This window comes from Megalopta genalis, chromosome 2 (assembly GCF_051020955.1).
Source record: "Megalopta genalis isolate 19385.01 chromosome 2, iyMegGena1_principal, whole genome shotgun sequence".
Classification (NCBI taxonomy): domain Eukaryota; kingdom Metazoa; phylum Arthropoda; class Insecta; order Hymenoptera; family Halictidae; genus Megalopta; species Megalopta genalis.
The window spans coordinates 28,408,804-28,436,455 of NC_135014.1; the positions used below are offsets into that span (position 1 = coordinate 28,408,804).

The 27,652-nt window shown below is 45.0% G+C and overlaps 1 protein-coding gene across 8 annotated transcripts in view; it reads right to left on the minus strand.

Annotated features, from left to right (window-relative positions):
• Positions 1-27,652, minus strand: part of eag (potassium voltage-gated channel protein ether a go-go) — a 124,230-nt gene that overhangs the window by 46,521 nt on the left and 50,057 nt on the right. For all 8 annotated transcript variants that reach the window (XM_033486443.2, XM_033486444.2, XM_033486449.2 and 5 more), the window contains 2 exons: positions 2,039-2,139; positions 443-575 (listed from right to left, as the gene is read on the minus strand). In XM_033486443.2, the coding sequence (XP_033342334.2) occupies positions 443-575; positions 2,039-2,139 (234 nt within the window). The remainder of the gene's footprint in view (positions 1-442; positions 576-2,038; positions 2,140-27,652) is intronic.

A 27,652-nucleotide genomic window follows, 5' to 3' on the forward strand; every position in this document is an offset into this window, starting at 1 on the left:
CCAATCGAAGCGTTTCGTTAAATCGAGCAGCAATCTTCGGGACACGTACGTGGAATTTTCGAGGGGCCCTCGATCTCGGAAGCCTGGAAACCGGCGCTGGAATTTTAATCGGCTGGTTTACAGCCCGTCGGAGGAATCGGAGAAATTTCGGCATCGCTGCGAAAACTCCGCGGCGTTCGTTGAAAAATTGAAGCGGCCGTTCTCTTTTTGTCCGTGGGACCGCCGGGGACATTCGCAGCAAGGCCGAGGCGATAAAACATCGCTCGCCGGCCACAAATTCCCCGGGATCCCCGATAAGAACGGGAGCACCGATGGCCGCGGGGGGAGGATGGCGAGGGCGCCGAGCGAACCGAAATCGTCGATTCCGACCGCGAAAGAAGCCACGAACACCACATTTAAGCTTCTCCCATGCCGCGACGCTATCGACCACGGGGCTACTTACTGTTCTTCTTGTACAGCAGGATCTCGAATTGATCGTGAATCTGGCCCTCGAGGCATTCCTCGATCCTGGCGATCGTCTCTTTGTCCGTCAACTCCCCGTACATGAATCCGCAGCGGCAGGACTTTTGCATAACCTGACAGGATCATCAACAAAAATGTCAGACAGTGCTCCAACCACGGTTTTGGACCACGGGGCCCCCGGAAAATTAACGGCTCGACGCCTCGACTCGAATCGCGCGGCTTTAATTAGTTCTTCGATCGCGAAACGTTAGGTAAAAACGATCAAATGTTGTACGACCCTTCGAACAAAAGTGTTCGAACATCTTTCAACCGGTCGGCTGCTTTCGACGAGTGTACTCGTCGCAAGAGAAAACGTCGTTCCGTCGCGACGAGTATACTCGTCGAAAACAGCTGACTGGTTAAGGAGGATATACACTTTGATATATTATAATAATTATAATTTCATTAGACATATTTAATGAACTGCGAAATACAGTTTTTAATTTTCGTTATATCTGTAATATTATAATTATTTTTTTTGGCTTTGTATAGGCTCATTATAGGCTTTCATTCTTTTTCTTTTGTTCGCTGCAAGTAACAGTGAAATTAAAACGAAATATTTCAGTCATTCTACGATGAATTAATCGCTCCAACAACTCCAAACAATTCACGTCGTTTACTCCGGTTCGAAAAAAGCGAGATTACCTTTTAATAATAGAATTATTGAAATCTTAACAAGGCTAATATCGTCTTATAGTAATCGCAAGATTGGATTTATTTGAGCTTCGTGCGATTTTTTTTGATAATATATGTTTGAATAACGAAATTCATCCGAATTCTCGGAGAAATATTTTTATAATATCGGGAATTCTAAATGAAAAAATCAGAAGCCAGTAATTTCGTCTGGTTTGCTAGCTTTCTAGTATTAAAAGATGTTCGAACGCTATTTTCCAGGGGTCGTACCGATAACCTTTGTTCATCGTCCGAGGTTATACAGGGTGTCCCAAAAATGTCTCGCAATCCGAAAGTGGCGGGTTCCTCGGATCATTTGAAGCAACTTCTTCCTTTACAAAAATGTTCTCCGAGGCACCGTTAACGAGTTACTAACGAAAAACAGTGACCAATGAGAGGCGAGCTCGGCTGGCGCGAGGCGACCGAGCCAATGAGCGGAACCGGGCATCGTGCGCTGGTCGGCTGGGCCGCCACGCGTCAGCCGTACTCGATTCTTATTGGTCGCTGTTTTTCGTTAATAACTCGTTAACGGTGCCTCGGAGAACATTTTTGTAAAGGAAGAAGCTGCTTCAAATGATCCGAGGAACCCGCCATTTCCGGATTGCGAGGCATTTTTGTATATTACTGGAAATCGACGGACCGAACGAATTCATGGAACGATCGAAATCGTAATTCGATAATTTTACTACGTCCGCTGCTCCGCGTTTCCTGGAGATCGATGCTGGTTCCATAATCGAGGCTGCTCTCTCTCCCGTCACCGACGTTCTTTAAAAAATTCCCGTCGCAAATTGTGATCCCGAGCGAATAATGAGACGGCGCGAAAGAAGAAAGGTTTAGTCGACGGTCCCACGGAAGAGGGGATTACCTCGGCACGATTATAGCCAGAGATTTTGCAAAAGCTTTCGTTGCAATAGACAATAGGGAAGTCGACGATCTGAGCGTTCGCCAGGAGAAAACTGCTGTCAGCTGTGAACAGAAGAAAAAAAGAACATCGGGTTAGTCGGGAATGATTTCTGCTTGTCCCGGGATAAAAGATTGATCACACGTTCTCTCGCGGCGTTTTTTAAACCGGCGGCAGGCGTCGGCTCGGATAAAAAGACAAGAGCCGAATGAATCGTCCGAGCGACGAATATTCGCGCGTTCAAATAACCAAAAGTGATATTCTTTGATCAATCTTCTTCCAACGTTCGACGCCGGATTTTTATCGAACCGTTCGCCGCGCTTTTTTCGTACGCAGCGAACTCGATTGTAACGCTCGTGTCATTTTTCGAACGACATCGTCTTTTCGTTGGCCTCCGTTTCGAAATTCGTAAATCGCTGGACGGAGGATTTCGCGCGTTTACGGCGAAAAACGAAAGATCGAATACGAAACTGCGACGATTTTGAACGAAGTTGAGGCTTCTTCGACTTATTGCTAAGTTAAAATGATCGTTATCGTTAAAAAAGGAAAGACACATTTTTAAATAATTTATATTCCTTACAGTTAAATCAGCTGATTTTTATTTCGCTTAAAGATCCACGGTCTAGTCATAATTGCACTGTTGATATCATGCATTTATAAAAAAATAGACGAATGCCACGAATGCAAGTTATTTTGCTTTAAGTCCAGATTTATTCTTTTTATTTCGTTAAGCTTGATTTCGCTTTAGCTTTTTTTTATTCAGCTTAGCTTTATTTCGTTTTAAGGTTAAGTTATTTTGCTTTAAGTCCAGATTTATTCTTTTTATTTCGCTTAGCTTTATTTCGCTTTAGCTCTTTTTATTCAGCTTAGCTGTATTTCGTTTTAAGGTTAAGTTTATTTCGTTTTAAATTCCAGTACACTTAATTTACAAGTTTTTACAGTTTCCATAAATCTATTTTATATTTATTTAAAGATGTATATCTTGTATTGATTGTACACGAGGGAATAAAGTCCGAAAATAAATGAAATGAAATTGAATAAAATGAAATAAAATGAAATAAAATGAAATAAAATTGAATAAAATAAAATCAAATTAAACTGATATCCGTAAAACTATTAATATACAATAATATTGAAAAATCAATATAACAATATCGAAAGATATTAAATATAATAATATCGACACAGCTAAACCATTCGATTTGAATTCGACGAAATATAAGATACTCGAACGTGTCGACGTTCTTTCCGTAATTCCGTTTCGAGATTAGAAATTTCCAGTCGCTCTCGCCGTACCATATTGAAAATTCGGATCGGTCGCAGCCTACTTTTTCGAGAATGATTTTTAAACGCGGAGGGAAGCGCGGCTGGAAAAGCGGAACTGCACCGTGACGAGCCCGCGCCGAGTATCGGGGCACAGGGTTAATAAGCCGCTGTTTACCCCGATAGGCAGCGAAAACGTACGGATCGATCGGCGCGGGGCCAGCTGTTCCTCGAGCGGCGTCGGTTCTTCGACTTGTTTGCCAAAAAATGCGGGAGATAGCCCGTTTCGCTCCGGAGGCGGGCACCTCTCCGCGTTTATTTCGGCGGGGCCGGTGCGCGCGGCAACGTTTAATAATAAAACTGTTGATCCCGAAGCAGCCGGTTGCTCGGGGAAACACACGGGAACGGGTATTAATATTTTTCTGGCGAGGCGGAGCCGCCGTCGCGGCGCGAACCGTGGAAGAGCATACACACACACACACACATATACACACACACATACATAGACACGCTATCGGAAAAACTGGATCGATCGCGCGCGGGCTATTTCTCGTCGGCTAATACCGGGCTGCTTGTCGATAAATTTGTTTATTTGCCCGGGCCTATGCGCCCGCGACGCTTCGAACGACTTCGCCTATTGCACGTTAGAAGCGCAGCGCCGTGATTTTCTCGCTCTCTCTCTCTCTCTCTCTCTCTCTCTCCCGGTTAAATTGAACGGCTCTGACTCCGACGTTTCCGCGATGCACGGCCGTCCGCACGTATCGCGATTCCACCGGCGAAAGCCGATTTATTCGGGGGCCACGGTGTGCGTTCGTTTAATCGAACGTATCGAACGCGCCGGCGAATGCGGTCGTTCCGCTGTTTAAACATTACCGCGCGCTCGCGAGAGCTTTCCACGCGCGGCGTCGAAATCACAGCCACCGGTTTCCTTTGCAGTTCGAATATCGAACAGCGTGCCGCTCGAAACGACCGGTTTAAACTCGTCGGAATTATACGGACCCTTCCGAAGCGAACGACCGAACAATACGGAACGTGGAACACGTTCCGCTGATCTGCGAGAACGCCGCGAGATACTAAAAGCTCCTTGCGCGCCGGTCGCGATATCCGGACAAGTTACCGAAGACTTTCGACAGAATTTATCGGATACGGTAATGTCTCCCTTACTGACGCTCGGATTGTCCACGAAAATGGACCATTTGGGAAGAGGAGATTCGATTATGCGAGCCTCGCGGCTCGTTTTGGTAATTGTTGACAATTTATAACTATAAAAACAAACCGAAAGGCTCGAATAATGGTATCTCCTCTTCCCTAAATTGTCCAGAAAAATGGACAATTTGGGAAGAGGAGATTCGATTGTCCGAGCCTCGCGGCTCGTTTTTATAGTTGTTGACAATTTATAACTATAAAAACAAACCGAAAGGCTCGAATAATGGTATCTCCTCTTCCCTAAATTGTCCAGAAAAATGGACAATTTGGGAAGAGGAGATTCGATTGTTCGAGTCTCGCGGCTCGTTTTGGTAATTGTTGACAATTTATAACTATAAAAACAAACCGAAAGGCTCGGATAATGGTATCTCTTCTTCCCTAAATTGTCCAGAAAAATGGACAATTTGGGAAGAGGAGATTCGATTGTCCGAGCCTCGCGGCTCGTTTTTATAGTTGTTGACAATTTATAACTATAAAAACAAACCGAAAGGCTCGAATAATGGTATCTCCTCTTCCCTAAATTGTCCAGAAAAATGGACCATTTGGGAAGAGGAGATTCGATTGTCCGAGCCTCGCGGCTCGTTTTGGTAATTGTTGACAATTTATAACTATAAAAACAAACCGAAAGGCTCGAATAATGGTATCTCCTCTTCCCTAAATTGTCCAAAAAAATGGACAATTTGGGAAGAGGAGATTCGATTATCCGAGCCTCGCGGCTCGTTTTGATAATTGATGACAATTTATAACTATACAAATAAACCGAAAGGCTCGAATAATCGTATCTCCTCTCACCTAAATTGCCCATTTCTGTGGACAATCTGAGCGTCAATTAGAGAGACATTACTGTACAGTAATGTCTCCCTTACTGACATGTAGTCTTCTAAAAACGAATCCCGTCGTTTTTATACGTTTGGCTCGCGGTAATGGGTGCATAACCGTGGTGATATGCGTACGGTCTCTATGCATTAGGCTCTTTAATGAAATTTGTGCTTACAGAGATACGATGTTTCGAGAAAAGTTAATGTTCCGGTTAAAGGATAATAGATGTAGCTCGAGTTGTCAATCTATTGATGTAAAAGGTTTTACAAACTGCTCTGTCAAAGTTTGCCTTCGAAATCGCAGTAATACGATAATGTCTCCCCAATTGTCGCCCAAATTGTGCACTATAATAGACAATTTGGGAAGAGGAGACGCGATTATTCGATCCTCGCGGTTCGCATTTATAGTCACGAATTGTCAACGACTACAAAAATGAGCCGCAAGGCTCGAATAATCGTATCTCTTTTCCCCAAATTGTCCATTTTTCTGGGATAATCTGAACGTCAGTAAGGGAGACATTACCGTAAATCGGAGAGAACGCGAAACGATCCGCCAACAAATGACTGTTGTTTGGATGCGGGTGTATCGTCGCCTGTTTCGACGCGGACAATCGAACGGCGGCGTTGAAACGTCGCGGTGACGAAACGGCGATATCGCAAGCTCCTCCTCGAGGGGTCGATTCCTGGTTCGGGTGAAACGCGAGCGTTAAAGCGAGCTTCCGATCGAATAAAAGTTGAAGGAGCGGCCAGAAGGAAGGGAGAGACTCGTCGGCTGCGAGTTTGGGGTGGCGAACCCGGCGACAAAGGGAGCTGGCCGAACGGTTCCTCGAGCTCCCTCGACATTTGCCATTTCCTTTGCCTTCGTTCGTGCCTCGAAGCCGGAACGATAACGATAATCGCGGGTACACAAGGGTTAACCCGGCCCCCGTGCACGCCACCAAGGGCTTCGCCGTTCGAACGCGCACTCCTGACCCGGTCTCCCACCGGGAAACGGGTCAAGGCCACGCACCTCCGATTTACGAGCCCGCGAGCATCACTCGCCGAAGACGTGCACCACGTTCTGTCTCTTCGTAGACCATTGGACAATCAGATATACATCGATCATCGTTCTTCCGTTCTTCGCGAAGAGCCGACGTCTCGTATCATCGATAAAAGTAGAGAATAATTGGTCGCGGCAAAAAGCAGTCGAGCTCGTCGAACGGGTCTTCGAATCGCGAACTTTCCAACGTGCAATCTCGCGGAGAGGATCTTCTTCCCTGATCTGTTTAATCCGCCGGATGAGGATTCGAACAGCGATACTTTGAAGAACCAGCTCGCCGGCTAGATTATGTACGCATTAAGAGATTCTGGAATAGTTTGATTTTTCTTTTTTCGAGCAGCGGGATTTATGGCTCGCGCGGAGAAGGATCTCGGGAATAATCGTTCGGGATTGGCGGAGAATGGAACGATATCTGTCTCGGCCGCGAATTCAACCTTCGCTGAATCGCAAAGTTTCCAATGCAATTTCCGCTCGGGCACGGAACGTTTACGGAACGGTACAGGCAAACAAGTTCTTCGTTAAAATTATCGCTTGAAAGTCTTCGCGCGTATTTGTTTGCAAAAGATCCGCGTCGCTTGGCAAGATTGTTCGACGAAGAGGAGGAGGAGCACAGCTCGCGGAAATATTATTCTGAAACACGTATTTTATTAACCGGTTTTAGCTTTGTAGCGAACACTAAGAACGACCGTTGCAAGAAAAAACCGCTGTAACCTTTTCTTTTTATATTTTCCAAAGCGAATCTTCTTCCCGTAAATAAATAAATAAATAATAATAATAATAATAAAATTATTAGGGTGGGAATAAAACGTGTATCTAGCTCTCGATGTCTTGAAATTGACTAATTCTTTGACGAGTATATATCGTCGCGCGTAAAAAGTAGCGACGAATTAACTATTTAAATTGTAATTTTAGTGAAAGCAAAGACGTATTCGCAAATTTCAAGATATTAAGATTATTTGTAGGCAAATCCTACACCAGAATAACGTTATAATATATAAATAATAATGTTATTATTATATATTATATATTATAATTATAATATTATATAATAATTATATATTATATATAATATTATTATAATTATATATTATATTATATTATATTATATTATATTATATTATATTATAATAATTATATATTATAATATATTATCATATTTATTACATATTATAATAATATATAATATAATAATGTTATCGCTATTTTATTGCGCTGTTCGCGCGTAATATTTGTATATATGTACAACAAACAATTTATTCAACTCGAATAAATTACGTATACGTTAAATTACCTTAACTAATAACGTTCGCCCTTCCCCGGCGTCTCTGATTGTTCTTAAAGATAAAGGAATATATTCGCGTCGCCTTATCTCGAGAATTTATTTAGCCGAATGCCCTTTCACGCGCGTTTCGTCAAGGTCCATGGAGGAAGCTTATCAAAAAATCGTCGCTGGCTTCGAAAATATGCCGGAAAAAAATTGATAAACGTACCCCGTTCGAGCTATCGTCGAACGATCGTACGATATTTCGAAGCAAGTGAAATCAATCTTGGTAACGCAGCTCTGTTTCCAAGATTAAATTCTCCTTAAAAACACAAAGAAAACGATGTTTCACGAAACAGTGACGTTTCACAAAATAATGTTTAGAATAAAATGGTGCTCCAAATAACGCACAATTTGCAATATGCAAATACAGTAATGTCTCTCCAATTGACGCTCAGGTTGCCCACAAAAATGAACAATTCAGGGAGAAGAGATACGATTATTCAATTATACTTGCGGTTCGTTTTTATAGTTACGAATTGTCAACAACTACAGAAACGAACTACAAGGCTCGAACAATCGTATCTCCTCTTCCCAAATTGTCCATTTTTGTGGACAATCTTAGCGTGAGTTAGGGAGACATTACTGTACATCGAAAACTTCGCGACTCGAAGACGGTGTTCGACTGATTTCGAGCGGTCTCGAAGCGCTCTTTCAATCTCCGGCTTCGAATCTCGGCAGAATCGAACGGATCGAAGAAGAATACAAGGAAATGCATCGGTAAGAATACATTAGAAATCGCGCGATTCGAGGACTGTTCGTCGATGTCGAGTGCTCTCGATCGCGAAGTATGTCCTGGCGTCGCAGAATCGATCGCGGAAGAGGGCCAAAGTCACCTGCGACCTTCGGTTCGAAGGGTCGCGATTCAGACGGTCCCGGCGACTTCGGAGAGGCTCCGGGTCGCGAAACGGGACCCGACTCTCGTCCCCGATAGGGCGAAAGGGTGAAACGGAGGGACAGCCGGGCTGGGACGGGCGCTCGCGAGGAGGATCACGGCGCGATAGAAGGCGCGAGAACAACGGCGGTAGCAACAGGGAGGCACTTTTGATCGAGTGTCCTCTCGAAGCCGCGGCTCTTGGTCTCGATAGGCAGAGGGGAACAGTGCGTCCTCGAGCGTAGCCAAGCTTCTCGCTCCCTCGCGGGCCTATGCAACAGGAGCTCGATGCGACGCGACGAAGCCTCTCGAGGAGTCTGCCAGCACTGGGGCTGTTTCGGCCAAATTTGTCAATTAGATGAAGACGGGAATATACGATCGCCGTCCGACGCTGGCTTGCGACGGCTAGACTAGGCTTACGGTCTCCGTGGACCATCGCCGACAAACTGATTGTAACGCGCCTGTTTCCGGAAACCGTGTCCCAAGGATTATTATCGCGTCGACGACGATGCGCTTCTCGCCGGAATGCGGATCTTTCGTTGCCTCGATTTTTTCGTAGCTCGGTTGAGTTTCGAGAGAGTTGTTGCCTTTGGAAGATCGTAGACAGGGGAGTTTTAGGCGAAATATAAATTGTCGGCGTCGATTGCTAGGGAAAAGAAAGGCAGCGGTTAGAAGAGTTAACTTTTTTATTTTTAATTTGTTGCCATGACTCGAAGGCAATTCGGAGGATACGTGACGCTATTCGAAGGCAATTCGGAGGATACCAGACGCTATTCGAAAGCAATTTGGAGGCCATGCGACACGATTCGAAGGCAATTCGGAGGCCACGTGACACTATTCGAAGGCAATTCGGAGGCAACGTCATACTATTCGAAGGCAATTCGGAGGCCACATGATACTATTCGAAGGCAATTCGGAGGCCACGTGACATCATTCGAAGACAATTCGGAGGCCATGTGACACTATTCGAAGGCAATTCGGACGAACATTGTGTAAATACGATTTCCCTTATTTTCGATTAGAAACATTCAGTGAACGGAATTGTTTGCCTCTCGTTGGATCGACTGTTTACGTCCGCGTCAATCCGACACGCGCGCGGGACACGTTAAGCTAGACAAATGGAAGACCGGACGAGGGTCAAACAGTGAAGTCAGAGCACACCTAGCCGCCGGGTTAGGGGAAGCTATTCGGTAGGAGAAGTCAGAAATGGTGCAGAGCCTGAACAAGTGGCGGCAGCCGGCTGATCTTGCCAGCCGGCTCTGCCAACGGGATAAGAAGGATGCCGAGGAAATTGAACATTAATATTCCCGAGCCCGGGACTCTGCCAAATTGGGCTAGTAGAATGGCCTGGCAAGCTGACGACGATAAAGGAACAGCGTCGGACTATCGCTCGCGTCGTCCAGGTTGTCCTTACTAATCCCGGCAAGATTAAAGTGGCAGCTCGCGTCGCGTCGCGTCGCCCGGCGTCGAGCCGTCCGGGTTTCAGGTCGCGTTTACGCTCCCCAAACTAATCATCCATTAAAAATTCCGTCTCGGAGTCCCTTGGGCGCGGATCCGCGAGCTTTCCGATGCGCTTATCGGGGCCGGATCCGATTCGTCCCAGCCAAAGTCGCTGTTCAATATGGGCGAGACGCGCGACGGCCTAAACGGAGACTCGCTGCGCGAGCAAACAGCAACTTTTAAATGGATCTGCGATGGGTCAATTTCTGCTGTCTCTCGGCACGATTCGAACAGAGACGCGACTAGGATGCTTAGAGAACTGTTATTTATTCTGTAGCACTGCCGCGTCGATTATTATAGCATTATACGTGGTGTTATCGCGTTCTTTAACGACGATCTTTGGTCCAATTTCGAAGCAAATCTGACAGAAATGGAGAAGCAAAAGCGACAGAAATTTTATTAGAATTTTAGGCTCGTAGCTAGATGAATTTTATATATTTACGACGAAATTTAACGCTTTGATTTTATTATTTATAGCTCGATAACACTGAATCTAGCGTTAACACTAAAAAACGACTATCTCTTTTAGGGAGTCAGTTAGGGAGACATTGCTGTGTAAATCGTAATTTTTAAAACAAAAACGTATTCTCAAATTTCAAGATTTTCAGAATATTTTCAAGCCAGTCTCCTACACACCAACAGGTGTTTACATTGTTACAAAAAAAGATCGGAAAAGCGACACGCATAGGTGACCGGTTCGGACAGATAATTGTCCAGAGACAACAAACGCGTCCTTTCGTGTCCAGGACCCAAAAATGCAGGAGGCAAGTACTTTTCATTTCGATTTCGGTCTCCCCCCTCCCCGCCCGCTTCCACGAAAGAGAGTTCGGTGAAACCCTTTCGTTCGACGATCGTTCACAATACATCGTTTCGCTTTCTCCCTCTTTCTCCGTGGTTCGAGGAGGGAACGGAGGTGTAAAAGTTCCGGCGTGGCTGCCGAGCCGAGGAAAATTCGATGAACGGGAGAACGTTGCGCTCGGCAATTGCTTTCGGAAGCAAAGGAGCACGGGAATCCGTCGCCGGAAAAATTGCTGCCGGCCGATAACGCTCGGAAATCCGTCCGCGGCTCGGAAACTCGCGATATTTCGCGATCGACAACCGCGATCCAATTACCGCAAAGTTTCTACGACTTCCGTTCGACGAGGATCCTCTACCTCTCTCTTTCTCTCTCTCTCTCTTCCTGAGTCACCGAAAGCGTTAAGAACCGATTGCGCCGGAAGCACGGCGTGCCGGATGTCTGACACGGTCTGCTTCTGCTTGCTAGAAAACAAGCGGATCCACCCCCCGAGCGATTTACGATTCTCGGCGTGTTGCTTCTCTTAATTTCTCCCCTTTGCTTCTCAGAATTGCTCCCCGGCAATTCTGAGCAATTCTGCCGACGTTCGGCAAACGAAAGATATCGAACATTCGTCGACAATTTTTGTCTCGATCTTTTTAACAATCGTGCATCATTATGCCTTAGAAGGCATTTTTTCTATTAATCTTGATCTGTAGCAATGAATAAAAAATATAGCCAAACATTTCGGGGTTAATTCGTTAATTCCTTAATGTGAATTTACGCTGGGGAACAAAATCGCGTAATACATACGCGTAATACGTATGTATGCCCAAAGTTTCAGAGATCTTTTTATTCAATTTTTGAGTCGATGGTCAACCCTTTGTTAGGCGATTCGTATTCTCAGCACAATTTGTTAACCATTTTAACATTAGATTTACTGAGAGTCAAAAACAGTTGATTCGCGTTAATTTATAAAAGTGACAATAAAACATTTATTCTGATTTGTATCGCAGCGTTATTGCAATATTTGCCGCAAGCAACGCTCGCATTGAATAAGCGACTCATAAATGTGCCTCGACAATTTGAATATTCCTAAATTAAAAAATGACTGACCCATCGTTTCGACCGTAAACCTAGTCTCAATCAATAATAAATGCATCGTTGATCCGCAGTCTGTCATCGAAAGCCGGCAAACGATGACAAACGTTACCGTCCAATGCAATTTTTCCATTAACGTTTATTGATACATTCGCGTCATCCTCTGTGTAACAAACGAGCAAACATCATAAACGTCTAAAGAGCCGCGGTCCGGTAACAACGAGGAACAGTCGAGGCGCAGTTTCCCCGACTGTTCATTGTCCGGAATTTCTGTCGCTGGCTTCCGGTTCGCATTTTCGGGGCGACGGAGTGCAGTCCCTCGTCCCGCGTGCAATTCCGTGCACTTTCTCCGCGGAGTTGGTCCGAGCAAACGAGAGCGAGAGTGCAAGAACCGGGGACCGGGGACAACGGCGGAACGAACGACCACGTTTCCGGGCAAGTTGGCGCGAGCCGGGGACCCGCGGAAACGCCTGTATCTCATTAGCAACGTAATCTAAGCATGACGCGGTTCGCCGAGAGTTAAATAACAGGATAATCGGATCGGGCGAAATTGAATAAAATTTCCGCGTAACCGGCGCGCACGGCCGCGGAAACTTTTTCGCCGGCCGAAGAACCCTCTCGAGCCACTAATTCCGCCGGGCTGAATCGCGTCCCCGGAAATCCGCGGAAGCTGCGGCGCCAGCCGATAAATTCGAAGTCGGTGGAAGGGCCCGGCTTTCTCCGTTAATCCCGGCTTGGAAAACTTGCCCTAATCCCGCGCGAAATTAGTATCGCGAACCTTGGCGGAACTCGCATTTTCAAGACCGTTCGCAGCTCTTTCTCCGCCGATTCGGTTAGCAAGCGTTCGCTCGTTTCTTGGAAGCGAGTATCAACGGAAACTTTGTTCGGCAGACGTGCGATTTTCTGGTCGCTTTTTCTGTATATTGTTTCATATACGGGAGACACAGGGTGTCCCATGATCGTGTCAACAGCCGGAAAGGAGCGATTCCTGAGGTCATTCGAAGCAACATTTTCCTTTGCGAAAATGTTCTGCGAGGCTTCGTTTGCGAGTTATCGACGAAAAAGCGGTGACCAATGAGAGGCGAGCTCGTCTAGCGTAAGGCGGCCCAGCCAACGAGCGCGCGGAGTCCACTTCCGCTGATTGGCTCGGCCGCCACGCGTCAGCTGATCTTCTCGCCTCTCATTGGTCTCTGTTATTCGTCGATAACTCGTGAACGATGCCTCGGAGAATATTTTTGTAAAGGAAAAACTTTCTTCAAATGACCTCAGGAATCACCTCCTTCCGGCGGTTAACATAAGTACGGAACGCATTATTGGGCGAAGTCAGAGGGATTATTTACACGATTTCAACGTAGAGAAATATAATACGACGGATTAGTTGAACTGCTCGCGACGCTTGATTCTTAATGGTGGTACGCCAAAAAGATCGATATCAGGGTGAAGTCTGTTCGCGTAAATACACATCGCGTTTACCGGATCGGGGAGGCGAACTTCGTTCATTTCCCCTCTTACTTTTCGAAGCGACGGAACGCGACTGTTAACACCCTACGACGGCTCTGTACAGCAAATTCTCCCCAATCGACGCTCAGATTGTACATAAGAATGAACAATTTGGAAAGAGAAGATACGATTATTCGAGGCTCGCGGAACGTTTCTATAATTACAGATAATCTTCGCTAATAACTCGCAAAGATTGAATCTTCGCTAAGGAAAAAATTGCTTCGAATGCCCTCAGAAATCACTTCAATCTATTTCCGAGTGTTCACATAATTATGGTACACCCTGTAATCATCGAAGCGCATGATTACACGCGTGCGAACCGAATTGTCAACAATTTTTCGTGTACAATCACAGCGCGAATTCGAATTTCCTGTGTTTCGTTACGCGAAAGGCTTCGACCGGTTTATAAATAAAGAAATAAATTTCTGGAACAGGGTTCCCCGACGACGTGCACCCGCCCCCGCGGTCGGGGCAGTAAGAAGGCCACCTTGAAAACGAGCGTTGACTATGCTCCGCGGGGAGAAGGTCGGGCCGGCTTTAGTAACGTTATATTTATCGGCCGGCGTAATCGATAGTTCGTCTCCCAGGTAAACAGTGTGGGTGTAATCGTTATTTCGGGGGCAGTAGCGCGTCGTTGCATGCCCGTACTTGAACCACTTTCGACTCCGAGAACTCGGCTGTTCCCATGGATCCGTCCTGCGCGAAAAGGGGAACGACGCGTGTCGAAACCCCGCGGGTCGCGTCCCGATCGTTCCGCTCGCCTTGAAAAATTCATGCGTCCACGTCGCTCGTCCACGAGCAACAGACCAATCGGCCGGGATAGGGATATCTGTGCTCTCTATATCTCGTTCGAAATCGAACTTTCTCATGGAAATGAAGCACGCGTTACCGGAACGGTTGCACGGCTTCCCGGCAGGCTCAATAGTAATAAAATCAAAATATTAACAGTATTGTACGGTTTCATGCCGGTGCAGTTTACCGTTTCTACCAGTGTCCGAACAAACCGGACCTTCGCTACACGATATCATCGCGATGTTCGTCGCACGCCGATTCTACTTGCGCTTTCGCATGACCTTTCTACGTCGCCCGGCCGTTTCTACTTGCCTCGGCAAAGCTCGCCAATGGTATTAAGTTTAACCCGCCTTGATCGGACGAACGTGGCACGCCGGGTGAATTCCATTACAGTGACGATTAAAATCTTTTCTTTTTCATTTCAGTCTTTCGTTGGGGGAACAGGGAAATCTGTGCGCTTTACGTTTGAAGCTCGAGTGCTTAAATATTATTGCCATTTTATTCTTATTTTTTGTTCTTATTATATTATTATTATTATATAATATTTGTATATTTGTTGTTATTATATTGTTGTATTATTATATTATTATATCCTTTATTATTGCAAGATATATGTACAAGACCAGAGGAACCAAATCTAGTATTAAATTACTGTACATTAAAGGCTACTGTAACGGTATGGGTGCTAATTACTCTCGATTAGACGCAATTTTAAAAATAAATAAAAATAGAGATGGCGTAGAAAGAGCATTGATAAGACCAGGACAGAATTATATTCGAATTATTAACGATTATACTTGATTATAATATACTTGATTATAATAAAAAAAAATAAACTATAAATTAAAATAAATTAAAAAGTATATATATAAATCAAAATAAATTATAAATTACAATTATAAATAAACGAATAAATAAGACCAGCATGAAAAACTGAAATGAGAAGATCGTCACAGTTTTGAACAATTGTGGAATAAGAAGTCTGGCAGATCCAGCGTTAATTGGTAAAATGAATCCATCCAGCGAGAGGTCCCGCAAACTACCGTCGAAGGTGTCACCGAACCAGACCCTCCTGCCGCGAATGAACCAGGTAACTTCTGTCGGTCGAGGAAGTCGCTTAATTAGTAATTAAGAGTGTTCATTAACGGCGACGGATCGGCGAGAGAAGCGTAACTTCCCGCTGCACGAAGGGAATTTAATCGTTCGCGCGCGACGTCTGTTGCGCGGCGAATTCGCACGGTTTCGGGACGATATCGATTCCGATCGATGCGAAATCAACCGCGACGACGTTCTCGAGCCACGTCGTTCCGACGTGCTACGCGGCCATATCTCGCTCGCGTATATTCTTTTGTTCCTCTCCACGTTGCCGGCACTTCCGGAACAGGCAATCGATTCTATCGCCTTTAAAGCGAGTCTCGCGTTCTTCCCCCTTTGCGATCCCCCTTCTCCTCCGGCTCACCCTTTCCCACGGTTTCGCGATTCCATCGAGAAACGGGCTGCGATCTCTCGTATATACGTGCAATTCCGTTTCCTCGATTTTTCGAATCGCTACGGCAGAGAGAGAGAGAGAAAGACAGAGAGAGAGAGAGAGAGAGAGAGGGAGAGAGAGAGAGAGAGAGAGAGACGCTTTGCAGCGCGTCGAAATTGGAAAAAAGAACGAAATTGGAGAAAGATTCGGAAAAACGAACGAAATTCGCGCGACGACGTGTGCTCGTGGAGCCGGTTACTGTGCAGTGACCAATCGCTGCGCCTTCGATCGTTTTATCGGGAATAATTAGCTTTGTATTTATCGGGTACTATATGTTACACTTTTTTTCGTTCCTTGAATTTGTTTAGTTTCGAATAAAAGTATTTTGCGACTCTTTTATTTCGCTCGATTTTTTGAGTAAAACGATTTGAAAGTACAGTAATGTCTCTCTAATTGACGCTCAGATTGTCCACAAAAATGGACAATTTGGGAAGAGGAGAGACGATTTTTCGAGCCCTTGCAACTCGTTTTTATAGTTACGAATTGTCAACAACTATAGAAATGAAGGCTGCAAGGCTCGAATAATTATTTAGATTGTCCAATTTTTGTGGACAATCTTGGAAGAGGAGATACGATTTTTCGAGCCTTGTGGCTCGTTGTTTTATAGTTACCAATTGTCAACAATTATAAAAAAACAAGCTGCAAGGCTCGAATAATCGTATCTCCTCTTCCAAAAATTGTCCATTTCTGTACACAACCTGAGCGTCAGTAAGGGAGACATTACTGTACTTAATAAACGATAGACCCAGTGATATAATAAACGGCGATCGACAAACGTTCGACCACGATTTTCAATTTTGCCGGAATTTCGAATTTCTGCAGTCGATTTCAGGCGATCGAGGTGATAAGGCGATTCGGACGACAAAAGTGAAACAGCGTCGCGAAAACTCTTCGCTTCGAAAGCTCTCGAAACAGCTCGAAGCTCTCGACGAGCGAATCGAACAAGATCAAAGTCATTGAAATACTGTTTTCGAAATATTCGAAGATCTGCAAAAATGTTGAAAGGCTTCCCGGCCGGTTTCTCTCGGTCGAAATACTCCGGATCGATGGAAAGATCCGGCGCAGCTTTCGGTTGTTTACTTTCGGATCGCGGGCGGGAAGCACGCGGCGCTGCCGTCCAAGGGTAGATTAGTATAGTTTCACGTGAAAGGGGAAAGATGTTCTAGGTTCGGTACAAGCACTTCGTTGGCCTCTAAGCAGAAAAGTCCATTAAACAGCAGATGGGTACTACGTGCGTGCGCGTGCACGTGCGTGCGTCCTTTCCGTTCGAGAAAATCGAATCGTTCTCGCAGCGATCGCGTGCGTCACGCCGCTTCGGCTCGATAAAGATCGCCGCTCGATAAGCGGCAGAATTTCACCGCGCAACAAATAACGGCAATCGTATTTACCGTTTCTCCGATAACACGCTGTTAAATCAGCGTTCCCTTTTGTCCGCGCGCGGACTTTGCCCTAGAGGGAATCGTCGAGCCTCGAATCTTCTCGCTTTTTTAACCCTTTGCTCTCGAGCGGTGACTCCGAGGCACCGCTAAAATTGTTATATCACGTTTCAAGGTAATTTTTATGTTAACAAAGTTTAGACTTAAAAATACTGTAACTTAGAAAAATGATTTTATATTTACAGTTACAAATAGCTTCGAGTGCAAAGGGTTAATAGGTTAGCTGTGTCACGACGAATATACTCGTCACGGAGAAGCGGCAGTATTTTTTGCGTCACGACGAGTATACTCGTCGCGCGTAAAAAGTGACCGTTTCCTATTTAATTCGTAAGTTTAGTGAAAAGAAAAACGTACTCTGAAATTTCAAGATGTCTCGAATATTTTTATTTTTATATTTAATTAGAAATCGTCGAACTATCAAGGAGCTTTCTATCGCGTGTCGCGTGTTTACGTAAAAAATTAGAACGAGCGAAAACTTCTCCTCGGCGACCAGAAAATTTTCTCGTCGCTAGAATGGAGTCGATACGGGATCCAGGACCATTGTGCGAATTCCTATTGTCGTACATTTTATAAAAATTAGAACGAGGAAAAAGTTTTCTTACGACAATCAGAAAATTTTCTCGTCGTAAATGTAAAATCGATACGATATCGCGGAGCCTCGTGGAAATTCCTATTGTCGGGCATTTTGTAAAAATTGGAACGTGGAGGAAGTTTTGTAACAACGGTCGGAACGTGTTCTCGTTACAAAAATGTAATTGATCCTTGATCGTGAATTTATTTGTGCGAATTTCAAGCGTGTAGAGTTATTTATGCGAATTTGAACCGTGTAGAGGTATTTATGCGAATTTGGAACGTGTATAGTCATCTATGCGAATTTGAACCGTGTATAATTATTTATGCGAATTTGAACCGTGTATAATTATTTATGCGAATTTGAAACGTGTATAGTCATCTATGCGAATTTTAACCGTGTATAATTATTTATGCGAATTTGAACCGTGTATAATTATTTATGCGAATTTCAACCGTGACGGATTTTATACAAATAGAAACGTGGATCAGATGTGAGAATACAATGAAAATGCTAACGATTCTCTTCCGAATCTCTTCCGAAAATGTACGTGCTATAAATACATAAAAAGCCGCAGTCAGTTGATTATTAGTCACGCAAAAGTGGCGTAGAACTTAGTCGGATGCCAGAAACGCTGCTCGGATCACCGATCAATATAGACTCATGCTACTTAGTTATACCTGCGGTCTATTCGGTTCGTGTCAACCGATGTACAGCGAGCCAAAAAAGTTTTCCTATACTTTTTAGAACGGAACAACTTCTTTTTCAAAATTGGGCCAAGCGATCGAAATCCTGTTAAAAGCGGTTGAACAAACATTAGTTCGCTAGATAATGGGCAGAAAATTCTTCCGAGAAATTGCAACTTTCGAAAACAATTTTTTAAGCCATTATCTAGTGAATTAATTCCGCTAGCATCTTAATAAAATATAAATTGCTCGGCCCTTTCATGAAAAAAAGTTATTCCGTTTGAAAAGATGTAATTTTTGACCCTGCCAACGTTTCGACCCTGACAGCCCTGTCAACGATACCGCGTCTATAGTATTTCCTTGAAAAATTCACGTCCGACCAATGCGAGTCTTTTCCACTTGCGACGTATCGGCTAAACGTTAGGTCGAGTCGCGACGCGTCCAGGCTGCTTTTCCCGCAGCTTATTGGCTGTCCCCCCGGTTAATTATGAAAGAGCCGCGGGTGTTTATGCGGCCGCGACACGCTCGAACACGTAAGTCGCAATTAAACGATCACTCGAATAAATATTAATGAAACGATTTGTTTCAGCTCCCCTCCCCACCGTAGAATATACAATATTTCTCTCTAACCCAGATACGTCCGAATTTGTTATTCCGTTCGAGATATTAATCGGCGTTCTCGGAACTCCTTCACCCTTTGCCCAGATAACAACAAACGGAATAAAAGTGCAACGATATGCAAATGTAAATATAAAGTATAAAATGAAAATACAGGGTGTCCCAGAAATGTCTCACAATCCGTGAACGGCGGGTTCCTCGGATCGTTTGAAGCAGCTTCTTCCTTTACAAAAATGTTCTCCGAGGCACCGTTAACGAGTTATCAACGAAAAACAGTGACCAATGAGACTCGAGTACGGCTGACGCGAGGCGGCCCAGCCAACCGGCGCACGAAGCCCGGTTCCGCTCAATGGCTCGGTCGCCTCGCGCCAGCCGAGCTCGCCTCTCATTGGTCACTGTTTTTCGTAAATAACTCGTTAACGGTGCCTCGGAGAAAACTTTTGTAAAGGAAAAGGTTGCTTCAAATGACCCGAGGAACCCGCCACTTTCCGTTTGCGAGACATTTTTGGGACACCCTGTATGAAGTACAGAATGGAAATATTTTGGAAGAATTTTGGGCTTAGTGTTCAAAATGGCTGCGAATTCGAAGGATTAAAAATCGGCTGGCAGCTACGACGAAGCGATTTTAAACGTGGACTCTTATTCGAGGTTTCCACGGTTCTGGAAGGTGTTTCGTACGGCATTGTTCCGAGCAGATCCCCGCGGTGACATCGAGCGACAAGTTCGATGTTGGGTCGAATCGTTTCGATTTCGTCGGACGCAGAGAACTCGCCGGGAAAATTAAAGACACGTTTTTCAACTACGCACCCGACGCGGGACAAGGCGATCGTGCTCGTCGAGTAAGGTCAGCCGTGTTTCAGCTGCTTAATCTTGATTCGCACGCGAGTTTCAGCCGCGACCGAAGCCGGATCGCTGGGTCAAGGTGCAGCCAATGCAGTTGCACGCACTCGTCGCCGCAGCCGGGCCGTGTCACGGCTGCGCTCCCTGTCGCACCTGTCGCAACGCGGACACGGATTTCGTGATCGGGACGCTTCCCTGACTTTCGACCGTTCCATCGATCCCGGTGAAAATCAAGATCCGCGTGCTGTTGTCCCGGAACTCGGTGCAATGTTAACCCTCCTCCGTTGTAACAACGAGTTATACCGGGGACAAAAGATTTTAACGCGCGATCCAGGCGATACGAATGTTATTAGTTTCTTCTAAATGCAAGTAAACTTTTATAGTTACCAATGTACAGAAACAAGAAACGAAAACTGTCTTGTTTTACTAGAGGAAAATCATTAACAACTTCAACTGTAACGAGACGGACTCGCGATGAGGATTTCATAGGTGATCTACTTAAATACGAATTTTTTTCGATTCTGCCGAAACGAAATAAAATTGATTGCATACGAGTGATAAAAGCTGTTATAGTCTTAACAAAAGCACAGACTAAACAGTACAAACATAGTAAAAGAAAATGGAAAAAAGAATATATGAAAAGATATATATTATATTTATATTTATTAAATATTTCGTTTGTATATTTATTTATATTTATTAAATACTTTATTTGCATATTCATTTATATTTATTAAATGCTTCATTTGTTTATCTATTTACACTTATTTATATTTACTAAATACTTTATTTATATATTTATTTACATTTATTTACGTTTATTTCCGTTCATTTATTTATTTCCAAGATTCCAAGGCGACGAAATCTGGTTCCGGTTCGATCAATTATTAAACGACTTTCGTATTGTTCGAATTTTATCGGAGCTGATGTACGGCACTTAACGCGTTAAAGCCGTAGAATCGCAATGAAAATAGCACCGCCTCGTTGTAAAAGAAATCTCGAAAATCGTTCTGGCAGAGACTCGTGTTTGGGGGGGGGGAGGTAGGGGTGCGCCGGCGATACTTAAAATCGAAAGCGCCGGGTGCTTTCGAAACGCCGCGTTTGCTGACAGGAAACACTAGGAACGCTCTCGACGAGATCGTTCTCCCGTCCGATCCCTAATCGCGGATCGACCGTAGATCACAGCTAATCGACGACTCGACCTTTACCGAAAGAGAGAGAGAGAGAGAGAGAGAGAGAGAGAGAGCCTCGAGATAAGTCGGCATCGATCGTTCCGGGCGATAATTTTGACGGACACACGGCCACAGAGCGCTATACGCCACTGGATTACGTAATCCGCTAAGGCAGCTATACCTTTACGACGGCCGCAAAGACGATCAACCGAGTCGTCCGAACGCGGCGGACCATGGATTTAGCGAGGATATAATTCTTGGGGTGCATTTTTGGACGACGTACCATGGATATCGCCGGCGCAGCTTTAACTGCACAGCTTTATCGTCGTCGAATTTTATTGTGCTGAAACTTCGCTGACACTTCGTCGCTTCGGAAATCGTGCTAGTTGAAGAAATCGTTCTTTGATCTAGATAATTGCTATTAATTAGTAATTTTGGTATTAAGAGAAATAATCTAGTTTATAATTATAGTCGGAATGGTATTTTATTGATCGCGGGAACGACGTGTCGAAAATATGCCTCGAGTAGAGCTGAGAATCGTCGAAATTGCAGTAAGTTCTGCCTAATTTGCAGTAATTTCTGCCTTTGTAAACAATTTAGGTAGAGGAAATACGATTATTCGAGCTTTATGCAATAAATTCTACCAAATTTATGCTCAGATTGTAAATTGAAAAAAGATAATTTGGGAAGAGTAGATACGATTATTCGAGCCTTACGCAACAAATTCTTCCTAATTCGCGCTCGGATCGTGCACAAAAATTCCGTATTCGTCCATTAGGGAGAATTTGCCGCATTGTAAATTTCACAGTCGCGAAAACGGTGATGCGCCGGTGAGTTAATTAGAATTTCGACGACACTTCCACGCTGTCGACGAAGGGGCGCGGAGGAGAGGGAGACATCTCGACGGTTTCCAAGAGGGGTTGGTCATTCATTTCCGAAAAGACGAGGCCGGAAGGGAGAGATATTCGTCGCGGAAGAGGCGACAATGCTGGTATAAGTCGACAGCGTGAAAGACAGTAATGCGAGAAGGCGAAGAAGCGTGGCGGAAAGGGGTGGGCGGCGGGGAGAGAGAGAGAGAAGAGAGACGGAGGTGGAAAGACCGGGAAAGAAGGGTGGTAGACAATAGCTCGTCGATGTCATCACCCCGTTGGCAGCGTCGTCGCGATCATCCCTCGACTTGACATAAATTTTCTGTAAAGCTGCTACTATTTTTGGCGCGCGAGAGGGATACGATCGTCGGAAGATCCGAGAGGGGGGCCAGGAATAAGACGAAAGAAGGGCTGGAACAGCCCCGGGGGCTTCCCGTGCCAGTCAACCGTCAACGTCAAAATACCGAAACAACCCCGCAACAACTATCGGGCAACAACAACAACTCCGGCAACAACTTTCGAGATCCCCCTCGTTGTTCCCAACATTTATTTACATCTTCGTTGCCAGCCGGCCGAGTTCAACCCCTTCTGGGAAACATTGTTGATCGATCACAGAAGAAATCGTGGCAGGTGACGCATCCGTTCTGCAACTTTTCCCCCGTTAAAATTACCCTTAACTTTCACACCGACGATGTTCGTTAACCCTTACAACGGTGCACCATCGCTGGCTACGTTTGAGTAAAGTGTATTTTCACAAAATTTAACAGCGTTTTTGTCGCTTAGCGTGCGAAATTTAGCGTACGGAATTTCGTAGTTACTCGGTTTTCACAGAGTTTTTCTGGTGATCTTTTTCTAGAACCTTGGCAAATTGCATCGACTCTCTCGCTTAAGTACAATATTTTCTGTTTAACACATATTACATATTATTTTAACATTATTCGATATATTATTTTCTATATTATTAATCTTTCAGCGATTAAGTAAAGTTAATTTCAGTTTAAAAAGGAGCTGCATTGCAACTGCATCGACTTTCTCGTTTAATATTTTCTGTTAAACACATTGCATATTATTTTAACATTATTCGACATATTATTTACTATATTATTAATGTTTCAGCGATTAAGTGAAGTCAATTTAAAAAGGAACCGTTGAAAATCTTCGCAAGAAGTCCGACACTGATATCGTAGGACGATACGTTAATCGTTTCTCGTTGTTGTTTCAGCGAATCGTGTGCACGGAATCGTTACGCGATTCCGATTTCTAATACCGAGCTGAAAGCTTTCGTAGTTTCGAGCAATTCGGCCGAGCGACCTTCCTTAATTGAAGTACGTTTCCTTCGAAAGGACCGAGAAATAATGGGAGATCTAATTGAACAGAAATAACAAGTTGACCGGTCCCCCTCGGTTAACAGGTTAAGAAATCCTGCTGAGGGTGTAATTTGTAGATAGCGATACCATTTTCTCTCTCTCTCTCTCTCTCTCTCTCTCTCTCTCTCCTTTTCTTTCGTTTTCAGGAGCTCGAAAATATTTTCCGCTCCGCGTTCTCCTTGAACTTTTCAAGGGTCGCTCGGCGAATCGCGTGTATTTTCACGCCTGGAAGTTCGCCGGGCAGCCGAAACGGGCACGAGAGGAAGCTCCCTTTTATTTAAATCGACCGAGAAATAATCGGCGTTAATTAATTCCCTCGCAATTAGTCCTCGGCCCGGTTTCGAGTTTCGGACTCGGGGATCGGAGGAAATGGATTGAAAGAAACAATGCCCGCGGCTTTTACGATCGAGCTGCGCCGGAAATCCGCGAGGAGAGTCCCCTTTGTTCGCCGTAACTCGCGTTTATTAATTCCTCGCCGTTTTCTTTTCCCTTTGGCTCCCGTCTCTCTCTCTCTCTCTCTCTCTCCGCGTCGTAACTCAAAGGAATCGATGTTGTTCACCGTCAGCGGCGTTCCGTCGAAAGAGCTTCAGGGATGTTTACCGTAATCGCGTCCGACCGAGTCGGTTTCACCGAAACGAACGGATTTCTGGCATAGAAAATCGATCGAACACAGTTCGAATCCACGATCGAATCGAAAAATTCTGTTCACATTATTCCGACGTGCTCCGCGAAGCTAGGCGTTCACGCAAGTTTACGAAAATTAACCTCTCGACGCTTTTAGTAAAAAATTTTTAGTAATAACCTCGCGAGTATGGACGAGTTATTCTGTCCTTAAAAATTGGGATAAAATTCGAATCTCTTGTCATCGGTGTCTAAGCACTAGAGTAAATTTGGGCACACGATAAGCATCAATTTCCTTCCCCTTCTAAGCAATTATTGCAACCGAAAAATTTCTAATCGCAGTAACTGCTAAGGAAATGGTATGTCAAGGGGTTAAGAGATCGTCGAGCTAGCTAGGGTGTTGCTTATTTGTCTGTTAAACCCTTAACATAAATGACGAGTTGTCGAACGCTCTCGTCAAGAATTGTTTTCGGCGGACGTCGTACAATATATTATTAGATTAGATTCTGATTTGTTAATTAATAACAAAGTTGCGTCTACAAATCGGTGATCCAAATTTCAAGATAAAACATTCTCTTTCTCAACTTGCACGTGACCGTTCCGTTGGTCCAAATTAAATGTCAATTAAGAGCGAAATTTTGTCGGTCGTGTCGAATCTCGTTTTATTCGTATAACAATGTTATTAATAACAAACACCAATAACAAAGTCCGACAAATCGGTGATCCAAATTTCAAAATAAATCATTCTCTTTCTCAACTTGCGAGTGACCGTTCCGTTGGTCCAAATTAAATGCCAATTAGAGCGAAATTAAGAGCGAAATTTTGTCGGTCGCGTCGAATCCCGTTTTATTCATATAACAATGTTATTAATAACAAACACCAATAACAAAGTCCGACAAATCGGTGATCCAAATTTCAAAATAAATCATTCTCTTTCTCAGCTTGCACGTGACCGTTCCGTTGGTCCAATTAAATGTCAATTAAGAGCGAAATCATGTCGGTCGCGTCGAATCCCGTTTTATTCGCATGTCAACGGGTTAGAAGGGCGAACGACGAATCGAAGAACAGCTGTAAACCGGCACGTGCCGAGGTCAGAAACGATGGCGAGCTCGTTCGGGCGCGAACATCGTGCGAGAGTAAACAATTCCGGGAACTTTTTGATCGCGGCACCATAGTTTTCGCTTCCGGCGTTTCCTTTCCGATTCGTCGCGCGATTCCGTGTGCGGGGTAGCTCCGGTTAAACGAGATACGGATTAAGTGAGTTCGTAGAAACGAATCAAGTTCTCCCCGGCAGGGTGCGGGGGGCTGAGAGGGGGACGAAGAAACGACACGAACACGTTGCTGATCGCGATAGAAATATCAGAGCCGGGCGAACGATTCGATTCCGGCGAGAAACAATTTTCTCCTCGGGTTTGTTTTTCGAAGCGAAAGCGAGCGATTGCCGGAAGGAAATCGTTCGCTTAGACCGCGCGGCCGGTTCGCTTCGATCTTCGAGCCGGTGGCGGAAAATTTTCCTCGAGAGTTTCTAGGTTTTCTAGATCCCGCGTGATCGGCGATCCCGATCGCGACGGAATCGTCACGAGAACCGAAGCGTATCGGGCGCACGCTAGACGCGCCGCGTTCGTTTTTTGTTTTCGTTCCTCGACTCGAGAACGCTTCTATTTTATATTTTATCGGGCGAACGAAAAGCGAAACTGCACCGATTACGGGCACGATTCGTCGTTACGGGCGAAACGAGCGCGGATCGCGTGAGCCGCTGGAAACTCGCCCCAAGGCTGATCCCGCGGCCGCTCGAATTCCGGTGACAAGCCCCGCGACTTGCACGGTCTCTCCTCTCTCGCTCTCCTTTTCTCTGTCGGGGAGCACCGTTTTGTCCTTTGTTGCGTAACAATATCGCCGGAAACGGGGACCGAGGGGCAGAGGCGTAGTCTCCGAAAAAAATAAGAGGTGCAAATAGACCACAGATGGTGAAAGATAAAAGAAAAGAAAAGAATTAAATCGGAATTAAATAACTTCAGAACTCTGGGCATTTTTCTTCACATTTTTCTTCTACTAGATTCCTATGCCTTCTCGATTTTTGTTCACTTTCTGCATGCAGAATCGAATTGTTCACGTGACAATTGACTTTTCAACGCAATTCGTTAAATACAATCGGTGGTAATAATAATTGTTTAAAATTGGTGAATTTTATCGGCGCTTCAAAGTCGAAGTATAACTTCGTTAAACAAGTACCCAAATTTTCTATTGCCTTCTGGGAATTCTTGTCGCGTGCCGCGTGAAACGCTCGACCGACTCGGTCGGCCCTTAGCATCGGCGTAGCAATAATTTACACGGGCGTAGGACCGGAGCACGGGGATAATTCGCAGCAACCCGAAATTTCGCATATCCGGGAGAAATGATGGTGAACGCGGGCCGAGAAATATTTCGCGCACTTTCACGCACACACACGTACAGGCACGTGCACGCACACAATCGACGGATAATGGTAAACGATCGAAGGGAGTACGATAAACGAAACGGTGACTCATTGTCCGACGCGGAGAATTGGCCGGAATTTAATAGACTTTCGACGCGCGGCTCGCCGGCATTGTGCACTCCCCCCGCGAACCCTCCATCCAACCTTCTGTCCTACCCCCTGTCCCTGCAGCCCTCTCTACCCCTATCTCCGCCCAACACCCCCGGCTATCGTCGGCCGCGGGCCCGATCATTGAAAATTGCCGATATTCACCGATGAATACCGAATGCGGAACGATCCCGTGAATGACAACGAGATAACCGAATCGACGACGGTATCTCCGTTATTAGGAGGCCGACGAATCCCCGGAATAATAGCCACGCGACGCGCGCCCACGCGTCGCAGAAAGCACCCACCGATTGCTGGGACGATACGCGAAAATAATCGCGGCGCGACGCTGAATCGCTTCTATCAATGGGAGCTTCTCGCTGGGTGTTTCTAGAATAGGGAAAGCGCGTCAATTACTGTGCCCTTGCGATAATTTCTTATCGCAATTATTACTTATATTAAAATATATTATTATACTATTATTATATTATTATTAATTGTATTAAAAAATATCGAATTAAAGATATTACATTTTTTTACATAAAGATTGATCTGCAATTGTTACAACCGAGTTCAAAACTTTAATTTCTCTGGACAACTATAAAACGCGGGAACAAATTATTTAAATTTCTGATAACGTTTTTCACGCGTTTCTGCCTTAGATGTGTTAGAAAAGCTTGAGAAACAGATTGCGAATACTGGCCAATAGTATTGGATAATACTGAAATAATGGCCACGCGACGCGAACCCAGGTGTCGCAGAAAGCACCCACCGATTGCTGGGACGATACGCGAAAATAATCGCGTCGCGATGCTGAATCGCTTCTATCAATGGGAGCTTCTCGCCGGGTGTTTCTAGAATAGGGAAAACTAAAAAAAGTAACTCAGAGATGCCTCGGCTGGATCTAGGCAAGCCTGTAGAACCGAAGAGGATCGGTGCACAATTTCTGAAGCAGAATCTCGGTTCTTGCACGGCGATTGAACGCGTCGGCTGCAATATTTCAATTCCGCTGAAATTCGGGGGCCGCGGGGCTAACTTGTCGGAGTTTTTGACGGGTCCCTGGACACTGACAAACTGCAGCCGCGCGCGATACGACGCGTTCGGGATAACCGAAGACG